Source organism: Mytilus edulis, chromosome 5, assembly GCF_963676685.1.
Source record: "Mytilus edulis chromosome 5, xbMytEdul2.2, whole genome shotgun sequence".
Lineage (NCBI taxonomy): Eukaryota > Metazoa > Mollusca > Bivalvia > Mytilida > Mytilidae > Mytilus > Mytilus edulis.
Genome location: NC_092348.1, coordinates 45,083,219 through 45,103,537, shown reverse-complemented (window position 1 = coordinate 45,103,537; position 20,319 = coordinate 45,083,219). Strand labels below are relative to the sequence as shown.

General features: G+C 32.0%; 1 protein-coding gene across 1 annotated transcript in view; it reads right to left on the bottom strand.

Moving 5' to 3' along the window:
• Positions 1 to 5,096: 5,096 nt before the first annotated feature.
• Positions 5,097 to 20,319, bottom strand: part of LOC139523771 (neural cell adhesion molecule 2-like) — a 54,985-nt gene continuing 39,762 nt past the window's right edge. The window contains exons 6-14 of the mRNA XM_071318020.1: positions 18,942 to 19,253; positions 15,509 to 15,787; positions 13,446 to 13,739; positions 11,219 to 11,362; positions 9,069 to 9,140; positions 7,923 to 8,015; positions 6,946 to 7,002; positions 6,247 to 6,341; positions 5,097 to 5,618 (exon numbers count right to left, since the gene is read on the bottom strand). Of these exons, the coding sequence (XP_071174121.1) occupies positions 5,463 to 5,618; positions 6,247 to 6,341; positions 6,946 to 7,002; positions 7,923 to 8,015; positions 9,069 to 9,140; positions 11,219 to 11,362; positions 13,446 to 13,739; positions 15,509 to 15,787; positions 18,942 to 19,253 (1,502 nt within the window). The 3' untranslated portion in view covers positions 5,097 to 5,462. The remainder of the gene's footprint in view (positions 5,619 to 6,246; positions 6,342 to 6,945; positions 7,003 to 7,922; positions 8,016 to 9,068; positions 9,141 to 11,218; positions 11,363 to 13,445; positions 13,740 to 15,508; positions 15,788 to 18,941; positions 19,254 to 20,319) is intronic.

Here is a 20,319-nt window from a genome sequence, read left to right as displayed (position 1 = left end):
AAAAAAAATCTCAATGAGCGAAAAGACTTTCATTTTAGTAATCTCTGGTGTATTTATGATGGCTTGGTTTGAAGCGAGAACAGACGAACTATGCTTACTAGTGCTGCATAAAAGAACATGAGGATATGGTTTGTCCTTTATTACAAATTTGACTCCAATAAGGATAATTTTTGTCTCATAGAAAAATCGGTATTTTTTACCGATAATTTATTTTTCGATCTTTATCTGATATAATAGTTTGGAAAAATACAAACCGGATAATTATTTATTAAAGTTTCGTATGCATCATAAATCAAGCTCCGGCAACTTTTGACTTGTTCTAATATAAATAGTAATGATTTTCATCGGAGAAAAAGATAGATATTTTTGTCGTGATTGAAAGAATCGTAAATGTGTTATTTTTCTAAATTCTGTTTGTTTAATCGGACATCGTAGAGTCTGAATTTGATTTCTTTTTGCCGAACTGGACTTCATATTGTGTATTGATTTGAAACATGAACGCGGACCTCGATGAGAACACCTGGATTGAAAGTTTGCAAACGTTCCGACCAATGAAATTCATTTTAATATGTAACGAGAGAACTTCAACGAGAGCACCTAGATGAAATATTTTAACTATACTACAATCAGTTTTAACTTAGAAATTTCCGCTCAAATATATAGGAAATATAATTATATGAAAGCAACAATGCAGAATGTTTCTTTTCCATTTTTTTTTTAACAATGTATATGTTCATTTCAATTTGGTAAGTAGACTTATATTAAATGCCCAAAACGTAAATGTATGTTTTCTTTAAAACATTAAAAAACGTAAAAGTATGCCGACAAATAGCCTGTCAAGGTCGTTAAACTTAAATCAACTTACCCATCTTTATCGTAGACTAAAATTTATCTCATATATACAGAATACATGTTCATTTATTACAAGTACGTCAGGGTGCATGACAGCACAATAATCTTTTTACAGAATCGTAAGAACAATATTTTTGTTTGGTATTTGTTTCTCTTCCACAATTAACGCCCGATTTGGCCATTGACCGGTATTACAATTTAACACAGTTTTAAAAGTTCAGTGGGCTGCTACTTCATTTAGAATTTTCAGCATGCCTTTCTGTTTATCATATTCAACGTCAATATTATCTTCGTCAATTCTATTATTCAACAATATCTTGTTTTTCATTAGAAGCTTTTCCAAATATCAATATCCAGCAAGAGAATGCATATATGTTGCTTCCCGGAAATATAAGACACATCGATTTAAATTATGTACACAATAAATAAATGTGTAGTTTTCCGTGTCTACATTTGATTTACGAGTACAATATAGTAAACAGAAAAAAAGAGAAACGGTAAATATACAGGAATACATAAAGTTTCGTAAATAGTTGCAAAGGACCACACGTTACTTGATACATCGAGGTCGTTTTGCTTGAGTGATTTACCTGTAAAAAGCCCGGGTCTCATCAATGTTTAAAACGAATTAATGCATGTTTGAAATAGCTTAACAGGGGCGTGGCCTATTAGTTTGACGCAACTAACCACTAACTTGATTTCAATTGATCGACTGCAGAGAAATCTACTTGACTGGCGTTAAAATGAATTGATATGAATTGAAATGAATTAAATATTATTTTTAATTTTTGTCAATCTTTATCAAATAACGATCAATTTCATTTAAATAGCGTTAACACGTTTTTGTCCGATCAAGTTAAATTCGGGTTACTAGTGTGGTGTACTGTTACACCACTATCCAGGTAATGGAGATACTTGGGATCATTCTTACTTACATGTTAAACCCCACCACATTCTGTGTGTATTTGCCTGCCCATGTCAAGAGCCTGTAACTCAGTGGAATTGTTGTTTGTTGCTGTGTTACATAATTATTTGTTTTCGCTACCAGAGAGTAAAAAAACGGAGATGTGTTTTTTTCTTAAAGGAATCGTATCTGACGTCCAGTAAAATTAAGAACGTTTTATCCAATGCCTCGTGTACGGAGAAATTTCTGCTCATTGCAGGTTGAGAAACCTTTGCAACAACTGTTTAAGAAACTCAGTAGATGGACTGCTACATAGCGAAATGTCTGTCATTGTCAAATATACATTTTTAACTCTTATTGTTTCGGTGGCATTCAAAATTCCCCCCAACAATTACCGCGGGCGGCCTCTACTACAGGACCTTCCTTTTACATTTATTGTTTATGTGTTCTCGTCGTAAATATGCATGACATATTTGCCACTGAACAGTAAGCAATTCAAAATAATCAATCAACCAAAGCACTCGCCGTGCTCAATAAGACAATTAACATTTGAGGGTTTTGATAATGCACGAGTATATAACGATAAGGGTATGTAGTTTGACTGTCAGTAAGACAATTAATTATACACCACAGACCAAATAACACTGATGTAAGTAAAATGTTAAATAACATAAATACCGAACTTTACGGAAAAATTTAAAACGGAAAGTCACTTATCAAACAAAAAGTTCTCTGAAACACATTATCAAGATGCTTGATTTCTTGATTGACAAAATATGTGTAACGTTTGGAGGACGAGTTTTTCAACAGACTGTCGGCATTCCAATGTGAACCAATTGTGCCCTCTTCTTGCCAACTTTTTTCTTTATTATTATGAAGCTGACTTCATATAGGAACTTAGGAAGAAATATAAGAAGTTAGCAATATCCTTTAACTTTACTTTCTGTTATATAGGTGATGTTCTCTCACTAAATAATTCAAAATTTGGTGATTATGTTGAACGCATCTATCCCATCGAACTAGAAATAAAGGATACAACAGATACAGTTAAGTCTGCCTCATATCTTGACTTACATCTAGAAATTGACCATGAGGGTCGGTTGAAAACAAAACTTTACGACATAAGAGATGGTTTTAACTTTCCAATTGTGAACTATCCATTGCTAAGTAGCAACCTTCCAGCAGCACCTGCATACGGGGTTGGGTATATATCTACCAATTGATACAATATTCCCGTGCTTGTATTTCCTATCATGATTTTCATGATAGAAGGTTTCTGCTTAAAAAGAAGCTATTAAACCAAGCGTTTCAAATGGTGAAGTTGAAATCATTTCTTCGAAAATTGTGTTGACGCCATCACAAGTTGGTTGACAATTTTCCGGATTTGTTATAACATGAACAACACTACGAGTGCCACACGTGGAGCATAATCTGCTTACCCTTCCGGAGTACCTGAGATCACCCCCAGTTTTTGGTGGGGTTTGTGTTGCTTATTCCTTGTTTTTTATGTTGTGTCATGTGCACTATTGTTTGTCTGATTGTCTTTTTCATTTTAGCCATGACGTTGTCAGTTTTTGTTTGATTTATGAGTTTGACTATTCCTCTGGTATCTTTCGCCCCTCTTTTATCATTTTCATGATAATCTCTATGTCTAAATACATATTAAACGGGACACCCCTCTTGAGTTCGTTTCTAGGTGGTGTTGTTTCATCTGCTTATTTTTCTTCAAAAGGGTAGAGGGGATAATACAATAAATAAGTCAGAAATAATCTTAACCATTATTGCAGAACACAAATGATGAAACGAAAGACAAAATTCTACAAAATATATATAAAACTAAACGCAAAAATACGTTTGCATGCAAAACGAACAAATTAAAAAATATTATCATACACAATCGTTCATTCAACGCCTTTGACATATTTACGATTGAACAGTCAGTTGTGTTTGATAATTATATCAGTTTAAAGTGCAATTGTATGTTAGTTTTAATTGCTACAAACAAATAAAATATTAAAATGAAGGACAATTAAAAGTGTTACAGTTTTGAATAAAAGTGGTGTAATGTTAAAAGTAAAATAACTAAAATACACAACTCCAAGGAAAATTCAAAGCGGGAAGTCCCTTTTCAAATTGCAAAATTAAAATCTCAAATACATCAAATGAATAGAAAACAACTGTCATATTCATGACTTGGTTCGGACATTTCCTCGTGTAGAAAATGGTGAATTAAACCTGATTTTATAGCCAGCAAAATTTATCACTTGTAGGACAGTCGACTAAAATCCCATTATATCGACAACAAATGTATTCAAAACAAACAGACATGATAGGTAAAAATGTTAAAAATATGGGTACAGCAGTCAACATTGTGTTATAATCTTAATCAATATAAAATAGACAAATATGTTAACAGAGAAAAAGACAAAGCACATTAGAATACATAAAAGACCAGAATACAAATGAATGACCATAGATTAGGATTATAATTAAATTGTAACTGAAAGGAATATAACTGTAGCATTGGAAATATTCCTTCAAACTTTTGACAGATGTAAATTAATAAAAATCATTTTGTTATAGAACATTCTGTTTAAACGATTCAAAAGAATTTATTTTGGTGGTAGATAATAAATGACGTATATCTAGATTCGGTCCGGGTCATTGACTTGAAACGGAAAAGAAAAACATTTCCTAATCGAGTTTGAAGAATCAACATTCTTTGTAATAAAATAATCTTTGAATTGATCTGATAATAATAACATTACATATATGTTTCATAATGAAATTAACCTTCATGTTTAAATCAAATGTAACATTCATGATGACATGAGCTTCCTCAATATACTGCATATGTACATAAAAGAAAAGAAAATGATAGAATTGTGTTTCATTATCCAAGCAAAACAATGTGAATTCTTTTTCTGTTAATTTTTTTATAAGGTTGTAGTAGCATTGACCATGCGCACATTTATAGAATGAAGAGCAACTACGCTTTCTACAAAATGTACTTAGGTAAACGCTATACCCAATTAAATGTATAAAAAGAAGCATTCCATGCTTAATTAGATTTTATTGATTGAGTTCCAGTAAATTTGAAGTTTATTGGACTTATTTCATGAATTTGACATCAATCGAATTTGGAATTTTCGCAGAATTCCTAAACCTATGCAAAATGCACAATGTAAAAAAGGATTTTTAATCGGGGCATGAAAGCTACATATACAACAGAATAACAAATTTAAATAATTGATAACCACAATTACAAAATAAAATGTAAATGATGAAAAAAATTACCATCTCTCTCTCGCTCTCTCAAAAATGAGTAACACACTGTATTATGGCTATTTGTTTATGTTTTCGAAATCATATACAGGCAATCTGATCCTCTAAAAGAGGAACTTCGGGTATTTATAGTCAGATTGGTCTCACGTTTTGTAATACTTTATGTAGGAGTCTGCATTTGGATGTTGTCATCTATGCATTCTTTAGTTGTAAGGCCATTAATATCTCCATTTTTACATGTTTTATATGTTGCTGTCAATTATTCCACAACTTTGTATATATTAGTATCCCATTATTCTTTTTTTCTGTAAACCCCATTCAGATCCCCTTACATTTTTGTGAATATACAAGTGATACACTGAAAACATATTTCTATAATTAAACATGTTTAAAATAATAATAGAGTAAGGGGTTACAAAGGTCATTCATCTGAACTTTCTGGTAATGGATCAGCTTTCCTTGTGAAATCTATATCAACATAGTTTGTTCTGTTTTCAGCCCCAATGATACGACGTCGATCTTTTGGCTTCCTGGTGAAGGATACTTCTATATATGTCAAACCATCCTGGTTTTTGCTCTTAAAAATAAAATTTGAAATTACCTATCTGATCAGTATATACTTAGGGTCCTTGATAATGTTGTTTGTTGGTACTTAAAAATTGTCAAATATTCTACTTCATTTGTCTTATTCACGAGTGCCTACTTCACATAACACTTCCTTCTTGTTAAGTTAAAACTATATCTCATTTTAATAGGTAAAGAAAATAATATACAGTGAAAAATATCATTAAGGCTGCTAGAGTTTCTACATGTTCAACAAAAACATGTATTAAAACTTTAGTAAAAGCTGTCAGGGTCAATGTACTTCCAAAGTTCTATATAAAAACTTGGGGACACGGATCTGATTTTTTCGTTAAAACACATTGAAATAAACGAAATCACAATAATAAAATATAAGTTTTATAGGTGAAATTTTTTTCTAGATAAAACATTAAACGAAACGTTGATTTTGTTAAACACTTCCGAAATATTTAATGAAAATAAGGGGTCACAGGTCTTTTCATTTGAAAAACAACACAATTTGTCTTTTTTTTCAACATAAATGTTTGACCTAGATTTTAATGGATTTTTTCCTGAAAATCTAAAATACACTTAGCTTCACTATTTTTTTTGAAAGTTTGAAACACATATTTAGTTAAACATACCCGTCCAGATGGTTTTGTTTTCAACGGTTGATGTATCAGCAAATCTGCATTGCCTTGATTGGAATGTACATTGGCATTCTCTGTATAATGTATCTCTAAAAGAATAATACCAAAAAATTAATGTTAATTATATTTTGCATGGTTAGTAGAAAGTATGTGTAGCATGACACTGAGAACTCAATCTAACAAGAACAGGTTATCGAAAGTATTTATGAATGGGTTTCATTTTGACGCATTAAAATGTTGATCAAGCATTTTAAAACTGATATAACCTCATTAAGTAAATACATTCGGTAGCATTCACTTGCATACCCTTCGGGGCACCCAAGTGTTTTATGGGGTTCGTGTTGCTAAGTTTTTATCTTTTTATTTGTGTTCTGTATATTGTAAATTGTCTTTGGTATATTTATTTTTTGCCCTGGTTCATTTGTATGTTTCGGAATTCAGTTTGGCGTCCATTTCGCCGAAAGATTATACAATATTGTCTAGGGGCCAACTAAAACCCGCCTCTGAACACGTTGAAGATCGATTGATAGTCTTGGGCTGTAATCTGATCTCTTGTCGGGTTTTGTCTCTTTTACACATTCCCCGCTTCCATTATCTATTCTAATAGTATTCAAAAAATAAGAAAACGGTAATTGACCTCACTTTCGACTGTGAACGGTCACACATATGCACACCAACATGTAAATAACTTACTTTTATTTGATTTGTCCACAACTGCATATTCATCATTTTCTTTTTCAATTTCATCTTCTGAAATATATTGAAATAGTAAATTGAAGTAATATGCCTACCCCTACCTCCCCCCCCAAAAAAAAATCAAAATCAAAAAGGAGAAAGTCGACATGAAAACATTTAATATGAAATTTGGGATCATTCACAGTTGTAAAAAGTAAAATCACAAGAACCGTCAAATTCCTGACTTGGTACAGGCGTTTTCAAATGTAGAAAATGGTGGATTAAATCTGGTAATATATTTAGGACGATTTTGGACTGGTATACACATGATACAGGAATTTCCGTTTTGAATTTCCTTTGGAGTTCGATATCTTTGTTATTTTACTTTGTATGCCAATAATGTCATAGAAATAAGTTTATTTGAAAAGTTGAAGAAAAAAATGTGCCGCATTATATAAACGTAAGACTTTAAACTTTAAAAAACTACTACTGAAGCCTGGTGCTAACGGAACTCAAAATCGTTGTCAATACAATATAATTGTATGCAACTTTCAAACGCGTGAGAGGTTTAGCTAGCTATAAAACCAAGTTTTATCCAGCATTTTCTACATACGAAATTGGGATTTCGGAAATTTTGTTATTTTACTTTTTTTGTACTCACAATAATTATTCAATGTTCACATGCTTTTATTTCATAATCTAATAACGTCTTTGAAGTACTGTTATGTCCGATTATACCATGGTCAAATACAAATCATAAAAAATAATCAAAGAAAGTAATCGTACACATTACATTATAAGATTTCCATAGCAAGGATTGAATAAAGTGAAAGTTATGTTAAAAAAAAAACTCTTCAAACATACCAAGTTTTGTACGCCTGACGCGCGTTTCTTCTACACATGACTCACATGTAGCACTCGGATGAAAAGAGTTTCAAAATCAAATAAACAACAAAGTAACCAAAAAAAAATGAATATTTATGATAGTGACTTACCTTTATAATGTACCTTTTTAGATTTGGATTTAGGTTTAACAACAGAAGCATATTCGGCATTCGCAGGTGCATTAGAATCCTCGTTTTCGTTTTCTACAGGAGGAAGAATAATAAAAAAACAATGGTCCTCATTTTAAATTACATAAAGTTATATAATGGTACAGGTAGAATCGACTATTTCAGAGATGAAGACAAAAGGCTATCTCTAGAAATAAATTTTACACACCAAAACGTTAAACATATTTAGTTGCAGTGGTTTTTTTCATCATTTACTCTAATCTGCTTTATATTCATTATGTTCTTAAAACAAATCTGTAAAATTTCAAATTCGCGTTGTTAGTTCAAATTTTTAACAATACAATTTCTTCTTAGTTTGAAAAGAAGGATCCCCGTCTGTACCTGATGTTAAATATAACAAAAAAATCTCGGGTGCATGTAGCTTAAGATCTAGCTAGAGAAGACCAAATTGTCTGGGTTTGTTTCTCTCTCATCTTTTATTGAATAAAGCAAAATATTCAAAATAACTTTTATTTGTTAATACAATTACATGTTATTACATGTTATTATCTGTATTTATTTTTAAAACGACGAAAGTATTTAATAGTTACGGTTACAGTAGTAGAACATATTTTTAATTGACTGTCCAATTACTTGTATTCAACATAAGGTATAGGAAGATGTGGTGTGAGTGCCAATGAGACAACTCTCCATCCAAATAACAATTTATAAAAGTAAACCATTATAGGTCAATGTACGGCCTTCAACACGGAGCCTTGATTAACCTTGATTTTGATTTGATTTTTAATAATATATCCTTTTTCCGTGTTTTTCGCAATGACTTTGTTTAAAAAAACGAGTTTTTCATTTACCTCACTACTCCATTATGCTTTATTGTCTAGAGGTAATGTACATAAGCATGTAATTCTATTATTTCACACCGTTTGTAAGCACCCCGGCGAAACTCAATTTGCCTATTTAGAATTGTTATGTATGCTTATTTTATTTTTGGTTTATGCCTTAAACCATGTAGATAAACATTTACGCTCCGGCAACCCTACTTCAGTGTAGTGTCGACCGATACGGTATGCACAGCTGCAATATACTAGTACTGTTTGAAAATTTCAAAATATATAAATTGATATTTACCCGGGTTTCTCCGTTTGATTTTCTGTTGTATCTTATCAACTGCTGCGTACAACACATTGCTTTCCGTTGATTCTAAAACAATATTTTAAGACATTTGTGTTCATAACTGTTTTTAATATAACCAAATTATAGACATACAAGAGACCAGAACACGTAGACGTAGTAAATGAACAGAACTGGAGGATATTATTGTTACTTGACAGGTTAGACGAGAGTCCCATCAGGTAGCAACAAGTAAAAACTAGAGGTTGTGTTAGCTAAACTAACATAAAAAACGTCCCTTTCAAAGTCCATGCTTTTGCAAGGTAAACCCCCATTTTATTGAGATAAAAACAAAAAAGAGTGGCACAATACAATAATATGGTTTCGATCGTGAGAATGTTTACATAAATTCTAATTGTGAGAATGTTAAAAAAAAATGTTATAAGCGATTTAGGAAGAGAGCGAATATAAAAAGGGAAAACCCTAATATATACAACAATGACATTTGTAACGAAAACTCTAGAAATGATTCAAATCTATACTATTAAACGGTAAGGGTCGCTTCTCTTTCTTCCACAATAAATTCATCCTCATGCCTCTGTATCCTATGGGTACCATGTATAATCGCATTTGTCATGCATTCTTATGATCATTTAGTTTGGGTTATTTTGGAAAAAAAACGAAAAAATGCGTCAGGATTTTAAGTCCGACTAGACTTCCGGTTTGCGTTTTCTGTACTTTGAATATACAAATACTATGAATAAAGTGTATTTGCTATAATCTGCTATCATTTTCAAGTTTACTATCCACGGCGGGCACAGAGTTTATTAAATAGAGAGGGTCTATATAATATGTCAATGACCGCAGTATTCTGTATACTACATACATATACTATGAATAAATTGTATTTGCTATAATTTACTATAAATTCAAATGGTTTACTAGGGGGTTGAGGTGGTCTTTACTATTCACGGCTGTATATGATATATCAGTGACCGTTTAAAGTAATTATAGTATATATATGTATATTCATAGTATACAGAAAACAGAAGGAATGCAAATCGGTATTTGGAAAAAAGGGGGAGGGCAAAAAATGGTGCCCACTCCCCAAATACCTTTGACTTATGATACCTGTCCGGAAATTCTCCAGTTATAATTTTTACAGTTTACATAATTACGCTCTCTTTCCCCGCGATTTGTTCCGGGTGTGTTCTGGTAAATATAGAAAATAAGACGTACATAAGACAATTATGTCATGAATAATCAACGAAAGTTTGAATGTGATTCATTCACTGCTCTAGGAGGAGTTGTGGATGGGGGATGTTTACCCCCATAATATAAAAAAGAAAATGTGGTATGATTGCCAATGAGACAGCTATTCACATGAGCAAGTGACACATGGATTAACAACTATAGGTCATCGGACGGTAGTCAATAATGAGCAAAGGCATATTGCGTATTGTATAGTGATATAATGAGTATTCCGCCCAAAAAAATCATCATGGCTCCACTAGAAAATAAATGGTAGTCCCCTAACTGTTACCAATTTGAAACCAGATGGAAAGCGAGGTTTTGCGAGCATTTATTTTGTTTCTAGGGAAGTCAAAACATATTTTATATATTGCTCAACACTTCTAAAATCTTTTATACTGCACAAACTTATTCATGCTCAAATGTTTAGTTTAACAAGTCTAACACGCTTTATTGTAATCCGCATTGCTTTGACAAGAATCGCCAATAGGTCACCACATGACAGCCATTTAAATATATGCTAGCTCAATAATAGAAGCAAACATTTTTTTCTGCAATTGCATATTTTCTATTTTTTCCAAACTGATTTTAAAAAACGATGGATGATACTTAAAAAACTAATTAAATTCTAACCCATTGCAAATGCATCATACAAGTCAAAAGCATCTTCAGTGTTTTCTTTATTTCTAGTAGGTTTATTATTGTCCTTTAAACAATATCCTGCGGATGGTAATAATCTCAGTAGAATTACCTCTTTTCTCTGAGTAAAGATTGACATATGGTAAAATGTCAGACAATTGAAAGATATGTAGCTTCCCCGAAATTGTGTCTTTTTTTTTTTTTTTTTTTTTGGTAACGGTAAGAATATCCCTTTACTTTACTTATAAATTAAATATAGTATATTTTGTTTGACATACCATTTGTGCTGCCTCTATTTCTTCTGATGCAAAACACATATAGAGAAGTAACTACTATGAGTATAAGTGCAATACCACACCCAATACCAATAAATATAGGAGTCATGGAAGCTGATTTTAATGGCGATTTAACGGTAGGTTCCACTAAAAAAATAGACGAAAAGGGGAATAAATCATGATTATTCTACAAACCAATGTCATAATAAAATATTTGATTGAATGTATGCCTTGTTGATAAGCATTATGATAACAAGATAGATTTGCTATGAAATGATTCCCTGAAATTAATAACATGCAATCCATAAAGTTACGATATACATAAAAGGAAAATGTGTACAAGAAAGTATAATTGCCAATGAAACATTTATCCACCAAAGTTCGAATGAAATAGATTCGAGCAACTTTAAGTCACCATAGACCTTCAACAATTAGCTAAACCAACATTGTAAAGTCAGCAATAAATGGTCCAGACATGACAAAATATTTAAACAATTCAAACATTAAAACGTTTAATCCCGCTGTAAATGTTTGCACCAGTCCTAAGTCAGGAATCTGGTGTACAGTAGTTGTCGTTTGTTTATCATGGTAATTTTTACGTGTTTCACGTTTCTTGTTTTTTTATATAGATTAGACCATTGGTTTTCCCGTTTGAATGGGTTTACACGTCTAGTAATTTTTGGGCCCTTTATAGCTTGTTATACAGTTTGAGCCATGGCTCCGTGTTGAAGGCCGGACATTGACCTATACTGGTTTACTTTTATAAATTGTTACTTGGATGGAGAGTTGTTGCATTAGCACTCATACCACATCTTCCTATATCTATGAAAACAACAAATAAAAAACAATTGGACAGACAACAACAAACGACAACCACTGAATTACAGGCTCCTGACTTATACAGGCTCCTGACTTATACAGGCTCCTGACTTATACAGGCATGTGGTTAATCATGTTTGTGAGTTCTACATTAACAATGGAAGTATTGAACTGAAGAAAGAGAACTATCAGTTATTGAAAGCTTTTTTTTAAACCAATTACAACTAATATATAAACAAAGAAATATTATCACAGACGTAAGTATCAATCTGTACACATTAAACAAATTTGAAATTTAAATTAAAAAAAAATCATTTACTTGACATATTGGCGTACATCAATAGCCAAGTGTATTATCCGAATATTCTTTAAGTTATCTGAGTAATTGTGGTGGCCTCTAATTCTGAGTTTGAAGCATCTTTATTTATGCGATTGCTAAATAGCACGACTTGTAATATGATATAAATGCTATGTTGAGGCAGCAGTTAATATGTTCAGGGTTTTTTTTTATTTCATATATTTTAAAACAGATTATTAGCCTAATCTTATTCCAATGTTATTTCTCATGATCACAGTATTAGCTGAGACTAGCAAATTATATAATATAAAATAAGGTAAAAATGAGATAAAGCGGCATGTTCACCAACGATACAGCTAGGCAACATTGACCCAACAACAACAAAAAACGTGAATGAAAACTTGAAGTCACTTATAATTAATGGACTTCTGGATAGTAAGATTCTAATTGTCAAACTACTATAACTTGCAAACAATTGTACAGATAGACCAAATGCCTCATTTATGTTAATAAACGAGAAACAAATATATCAGACAGCAGGTAAAATCAACAATATAGACTGAATAACAGGCTCCTGATGTGGGACAGACACATACTGAATGTTTCAAGATTGAATGTTTGTGTGCGCAACCGCTTAACCTGGGATATATTTGTCAAAATAGATCAAGTATTAAACTTACTGTAAAATTCTAATTGAGAGGGCTTTGCCCATTAGCTCAGACAAAAGACTCTACAAAATATATTAATGATACAATCATGTCACCTTTTCACCGAATTAGACTTGTTATCGGGTTTATCATTGTGTACATGTACCCGGATATTCGAGTATTTTTGTGTTGTACCGAGTATTGAATATAAAAAAAATATCAAACATTGTCAAAACTACCAGGCTTGTAATTTGAAACATCAGACGCGCGTTTTGTCTACATAAGACTCATCACTGACGATCTGATCAAAATAGTTCGAAATCAAAAACAAGTACAAAGTTGAAGAGCGTTGAGGACCATTTAACAAAATGATTCTTGACAAATCATTAGAAAGTAAAACACCGCACAAAGAAACACGAAACTTAAGAAAATTAAAAAAATATATAAATCTAGTTGGTTAGCTTACCTTCCGTTTTAAATTCAAGTGATGCATTCCTTTGTCCTTGTAAGTTTGTTGACACAACAACTACTTGATATGACGTGTCTGGTTTCAGTTGATCTAATGTGTAGTATACCGTATTACCCGTTTTAATGTCATTATTTTCTACATTCTTCGTGTTCCATGTAACATCATCTGTTGCTTTAAACTGAACCGAAAAGGTTTGCTCGTGTCCGCCATTAAATCCAGCAATCCAGGATATATTTACTGATCGAAATGTTGTTGTTACGACAGATACATTTTGCGGTGCTTCTGGCTTATCTGAAATTAAATATTATTCAAGTCTTACCTCTGGATTTATCTTTTGTAAACATAAACCATCAGTTTTACATACTACTATACATTGAAACATGATTGTAACTTAAATAGAATATATGCGTGCATTGTGTTAATTCTACTCATCATAGATAGTTTCAAAATCAAGACTTATGCTCGATTTATATGCATACTGAATAATCCAATTTTTTTACCACCATGAATGGAAATGGGGGATGTGTCAAAGAGACAACAACCCGACCAAATAAAAAACAACAGCAGAGGGTCACCAACAGCAGAAGGTCACCAACAGGCATTTATAATGAATTATCTAAAAAAAATTACGACTGTTTTATCGTTTATGTATGCTCGAGAAAAAAGTTATAGTCGTCATTAATGTAGTAAGTTTTTTTTTGCTTTTTACGGTGCACAGGTTTTCATTAAATTAAAAGTCGGTGCTTTTGGTTACGTTCATTTTGCTAAATTTGTAGTTTGTTTGGGATGCATTCGCGACATTCTGATCGTTTATTATGTTGAGCTTCTTCATGTAAATACTAGAAATAAACTTATACTTCAACTCGTGTTATTGATATGGTATGTTTTAAGCTTTGTCAGCACAAATAAGATTGTTACATATAAAAGAAAATATAAAATAGTGTTATAACTTATAGGGTAGACAAAATATACCAATTACATTCAAACTCAAAAACAAACTAGCAATGCCATGACAAAAAGCGAAAAGGGAAACAACAATACACATAACGTTTATTAGCATGGTTCAGACTATAACGTTAAATAGAAAGATTAAGACTAAACAACATGAACCCCACTAAAAAAAGGGAAAATTCTGTTGATCTCATAAAATGTATAGATTTCAATCTTTGTGTAACCACAAGTATTTGACAATAAGAAACTTTACTTTCAAAACCTTCAGAAGAACTAAGAATAAAAGTTCAGGTAAAACTTTATTAATGTCATGTAACTAAATTGCAACATTCTAAGAAATATTCACATGTATTTTCAAACGTTTCTGGATAAATTTTTCTAAAACATGTCACTACAAAAACCTTTGTAGCGTTTACCTAAAATTAACAAATGTTGACACAGAAATTTAACTCTTTTTCTCAATATTTGTTTACAAACGTCAATGAAGGCAATGCTTCCATTTTTTAAACATAAACAAGACACCTTTAAATGAAAAAAATGTAAAGATTTTAATTAATGAAGAGGTACATGTAAGACCAAAATAGTTATTTTTTGACGTTTTTTTGTACTATAATAATAGTAAAACTGTTTGTTTTCACCGACGAATCGACATCACTTGCCGCTAGACACCAATCAATCAACAGTGCATAAGAGTTCGATGAGAACGAACAATTATTATCAATATTACTGTTAACTAAACATATCTTTGTAAAGAAGTAGTAGAAGAATGATTTACAACAGTAGAAGTAAAAGTAATTGTTTGTTTGTTTGTGATATGTTGATTGGTACATTGAAATCAGAAGATGAATTTCCAGTCAAACGACTTGTTTTTGCTTCTTTTATGTCTTTTACTGTTCATGCTAATCCCTATACTGCTGATTGTTACCTAAAATTTTGTTTTCAAAACGGATTTTGGTGTTTTAAACAACCGTAAACAACTGCTGCATGACATGTAATGAATAACAATCGTAAGTAAGACTATGCATTCTCTGCATTTGGATGCGAGTTAGTTAACTATGCTCTTGTCAAATAGAAATTAAATTAATACATAAATATACAATTACATGTACCTTGTGGTTTCAGAGTAATATTTTCCACAATACATCCCAATTGGTTACATATTCTGATTCCATACACACCAAAGTCTCTTTCCGATCCGATACGTATTTTGGAATAAATTTTATGTCTGTAATCATATCTATCTTTCTGAACTTTCCAAATGGAACCAGTCCTACTTACCCACGTCACAGTAGGTGTTGGGAATGATATTACTTGCAATACTATATTTTCTACTGTATCAATTTTTGCACCGATTGTTCTCGATTCTGGTGGGACGTTTCTAGGTTTACCTGAAACACAATTCAATGACTTATAGCGACATAAATTCATAAATTATACCAGCATGATTAGCCACTTTGTTTTTCAAAGTTCTGAAATCTATAGAACGGCAAGTCTATATAACTTGTCTATATGTTCCATCTATCTATACTCGGGCACAGGACGTTTACGCTTTTTTATCTGTAAAACGATAGGACATCTGCGCTTCAAATACAATGGACATTTGCGCTTTTAGTTTAGAATCACCTGTATTAAATTGACCGGACATTTGCGCTTTTTACCTAAAGTCGACTACCTGTAATGTTAAAGACCAGGCTCAAGCTAGCAGCCACTCGCTAGCAGCCATTACGCTAGCAGTCAGTTTTCGGATATGTCTATGAACCCAAAAGTTGCATAAGATTCAAACGTACTCAAAATGTTTTTATTGATATATAACTAATATATTATCAGTTTTTAATATATAATAAAGCAGAGGGAGAACTATTCGATGATTTAAAAAATATCTAGTCCTGTTCATCAATTTAAAACAATAGTAATCGATGTCAATATACCAAACAGCGTGCTCCCCGCTTTTAATTTTAATAGTTAACAGTTTGAGTGTACAAAGAATCGCAAATATGTAATAAAATTATTGAAATGCTTACAAAATTGCTTGTAACAGGGAATTAACATTGAAATCATAAATTAATTTTGTGATATTGTGTCAAATAGCTTTCCATATTCTCGGCATCCTGTCAAATAGTTCCTGAAAAGTTATTATTGTTCTGCATGACAAGAAAAGAATATTTTTTTAATGAGTCAAATCTGTTTTAACGAAACATTCTATTTTTGAAGCAGTGGATATCGCTGACTTTCGATTAGACGAAAGGTTTACTTTTTTTTACACAAAGGATGGTGGGCAAGGAAATTATTTATCATCTATTAAAAAAAAATTGTTTAAATCCTTATACACAGACGTGGAATTTTGGTCAAGTAGACACTTGGTTCAAACCTTGCCGGTCCCAAGCCCGGATAAAAGAGGAGAGAAGTCATAAATATCAAAAATTGCAAAAGCGCAAATGTCCGATGTAAAAAGCGCAAATGTCCATTTTTGAAAAGCACAAATGTCCTATCTTTTTGAAGCGCAAGTGTCCAGAAAAAAAGCGCAAATGTCCTATGAAAAAGCGCAAACGTCCCGTGCCGCTATACTCAATATGCTATGTATATCACTAGATTATTATTTTAATTTATTACACCATATTAACATATTGACAACTGTCAGTTATGCTTTTGATTTGAATAAAAACAAGGCACTCTTTTTTTTAAGGTGCTTTTGGAAGAAATGAATGAAAGGCAACCAAGCGTTTCATCATTGAAACATTTTTTAACAAATACTAGTATTATGTTTTTCTCTGATGTTATAAAGGCATAATATACTATATCGTCACTAATAGTCTGTGTTTTCTTTAAGTTTAACAGGATAAATATATATTGATAAGGGTGGTTTATTAAGAAATAATTCATGGAAGTCATAGATGGTTTGAAATTTACACATGGCATGGGCCGTGATATTCGAATTTTATCCAAAGTTGACAAAGTTAACTAAGAAGCTGCCATGTTGACTTGTTGAAATTAGTAAATATGCAAATAAAGCAATAGAATGGAAAATAAAACAAAAGCTACCTCAAAAATCAGTCTTAATACAATATCATACGAAATTCTTTGGTTTACGTAACAGAAAACTTTCAACTGTAGCGGTTTCATTTGTATGACGTCATGTTTTGAAATGACTTAAATGCGCCAAAAAAAAATGATAGACTTTCCCGGAATTTTATTTTATTTTTATTTTGTTGATTTCTTGGAGCTCTTGTGCATTACTTCTTTTTATTATGCATCCGAATAAAAATAACAGATATTGTCTTTTTTAAATTGCACTTTTTAAAACAATAAAATCTGCAAAGGTTCTGTAAATAGGTTCCAATACATGTAGATTTACGTGGGAAGTATATTGTAACAGCCATTATTATGTACAACTCTGAATCTGCGCCTAGTATAGATATATCGAGAATTTTATCACAGTGTTGTTTACCCCAGGAGTAGATTACCTTAGCCGTAGTTGGCACAACTTTTGGGAATTTTGGGTCCTCAATGCTCTTCAACTTTGTATTTGTTTGGCTTTTTAACTATTTTGATCTGAGCGTCACTGATGAGTCTTATGTAGACGAAACGCGCGTCTGGCGTATAAAATTATAATCCTGGTACTTTTGATAACTATTTACACCACTGGGTCGATGCCACTGCTGGTGGACGTTTCGTCCCCGAGGGTAACACCAGCCCAGTAGTCAGCACTTCGGTGTTGACATGAATATCAATTATATGGTCATTTTTATAAATTTTCTGTTTACATAACTTTTGAATTTTTCGAAAAACTAAGGATTTTCTTACCCTAGGAGTAGATTACCTTAGCCGTATTTGGCACCACTTTGGGGAATTTTGGGTCCTCAATGCTCTTCAACTTTGTATTTGTTTGGCTTTTTAACTATTTTGATCTGGGCGTCACTGATGAGTCTTATGTAGACGAAACGCGCGTCTGGCGTATCAAATTATAATCCTGGTACTTTTGATAACTAATTACAAAGCGATAGAAGCACGTCATATTATAATAGTTCATGTAAAAGAGAAGAGCTAGTAAACCGAACCCTATACAGATGGGTTTTATTTAACTTTGATTACTTAAGTATGTAATGCATGTAATGTGAATATATTAATAAATGTATGATATTATCAAAATATGATAAAAAAAATATCTACAGTAAATCTGTATTCTTCTTATAAAAATATCAGACCTTGAAAAAATAAAGAATATGGAAATATAAGAATATTTAGTTTATAAATTCTATTGTTCTGGGATTGTATTACGAATTGGCGCATGGTCTAAAGAGGCAAAGTGGGAGTTATTTTGCAGAATCAAACTGGCTCATCATGGATCAGAATTTGTTTGTTATTAGTTGTCTTAAATTCCATATTTTTCATTAATTAAGACATCGCAATAATTTCAAAAACTTACAGTAATATCATGTCTTTCTTTTACAAGACGTGTATTGTAATCAAATTATTACTTTGGGAATAATGTAATTCAAATGTTCATGTTGGAGATGAAGATACTCCTATAACAACTTTACTTACACTGTATCTTTAAATTGACTATGCTGGTATCTCCATATGGTATCCCATTACTAGCCAATATTGAGAAGTTTCCAGAATCTTCACATTTAAGAGAAGAGAGGTTACATGTGTAATCAGTATACTCATTGCCTTTATTGGTTTGTTGAATTTTCAACAAGGAAGATCTAAATATTATTTTCGAATCAGGATTACTTTCCACACGCAGTGTCATTTTCGCATTTTCTTCTTCATTGAAACTAAAAGTTGCAGGAGTACGTACTCTTTTTCTCTGATTACCACTACTAAACCAGATATCAGTTATTTTCGGGGAATCTGAAATATATTAGACAATACTTTACAGTAATATGACTGAAATGAATTAAATTTCACCTTGGTACTGACATGATTAAATTAATGAATGTATCTTGGTAAGTTATACAAAAAGGTGGCCATTTTGTTTCGATTCTGTTTAATCCTTTTAACATTCTGATTTTGGAACTGCTTACTTCGAGCGTAACTGACGAGAGTACTTCAAATTACACGAAGAAAATAAATTATTTAACATTCTAGATGCACTACAATCGTCGCCGGATGATATAACAGTTTATGAATTAAGCAACTATGCTTTCATTTGAAGACATGATGGTATTCATCACTTTTATTCAAAACGAAACGTCCGATGATAATCAATTATCCCATCAATAATTCATATATAGCAGAAAAGAAATAAAGCGACACGAATGGCCCCGTCTCAAAAAGTTGAAAACTCTGCAATTTCAATAACACATGTGGACACAAAAATTAAACATGATGGTGGTCTCATATATAAAAAATCAGCTTAAAATCTGCAGGCGTATAGAAAAAGTCCGTATAGCTGTGATTTTCAAACATTTAACATAGTCCAAAGCCCGTAATTTCGGCAAAAATTAGCCAAGCGTAACAAAACTTAAACTTGACCTGTAACACATCTTGGTTAATCTCACATGCCAAAAATCATCCCAATATCTAAAAGCATTTAGAAAAAAAGTCCGTATAACTGTGATTTTCAACAATTTAACAAAGTCCAAAGCCCGTAATTTCGGCAAAAATTAGCGGACCAGAACGAAACTTAAACTTGATCTGTAAATCATCATGGTTAACTCACAAACCAAAAATCATCTCAATATCTGAAGGGATTTAGAAATAAACTCCGTATAATGGTTTGTTGCGGAATGACGGAATTTCGGATAAGGGTAAAATTATATGGCACCGACAACTTCGTTGCGGGGCCATAATAAAAACAGAAAAACAGAAGACTCATTCCATCTCCAAGTCACACTTTTGAAATATCAGGTACGTTTTTGTTGAAAATTAATCATGTTAATGTAAAAGAAACACCCTGGCTATATCGGTCATATTT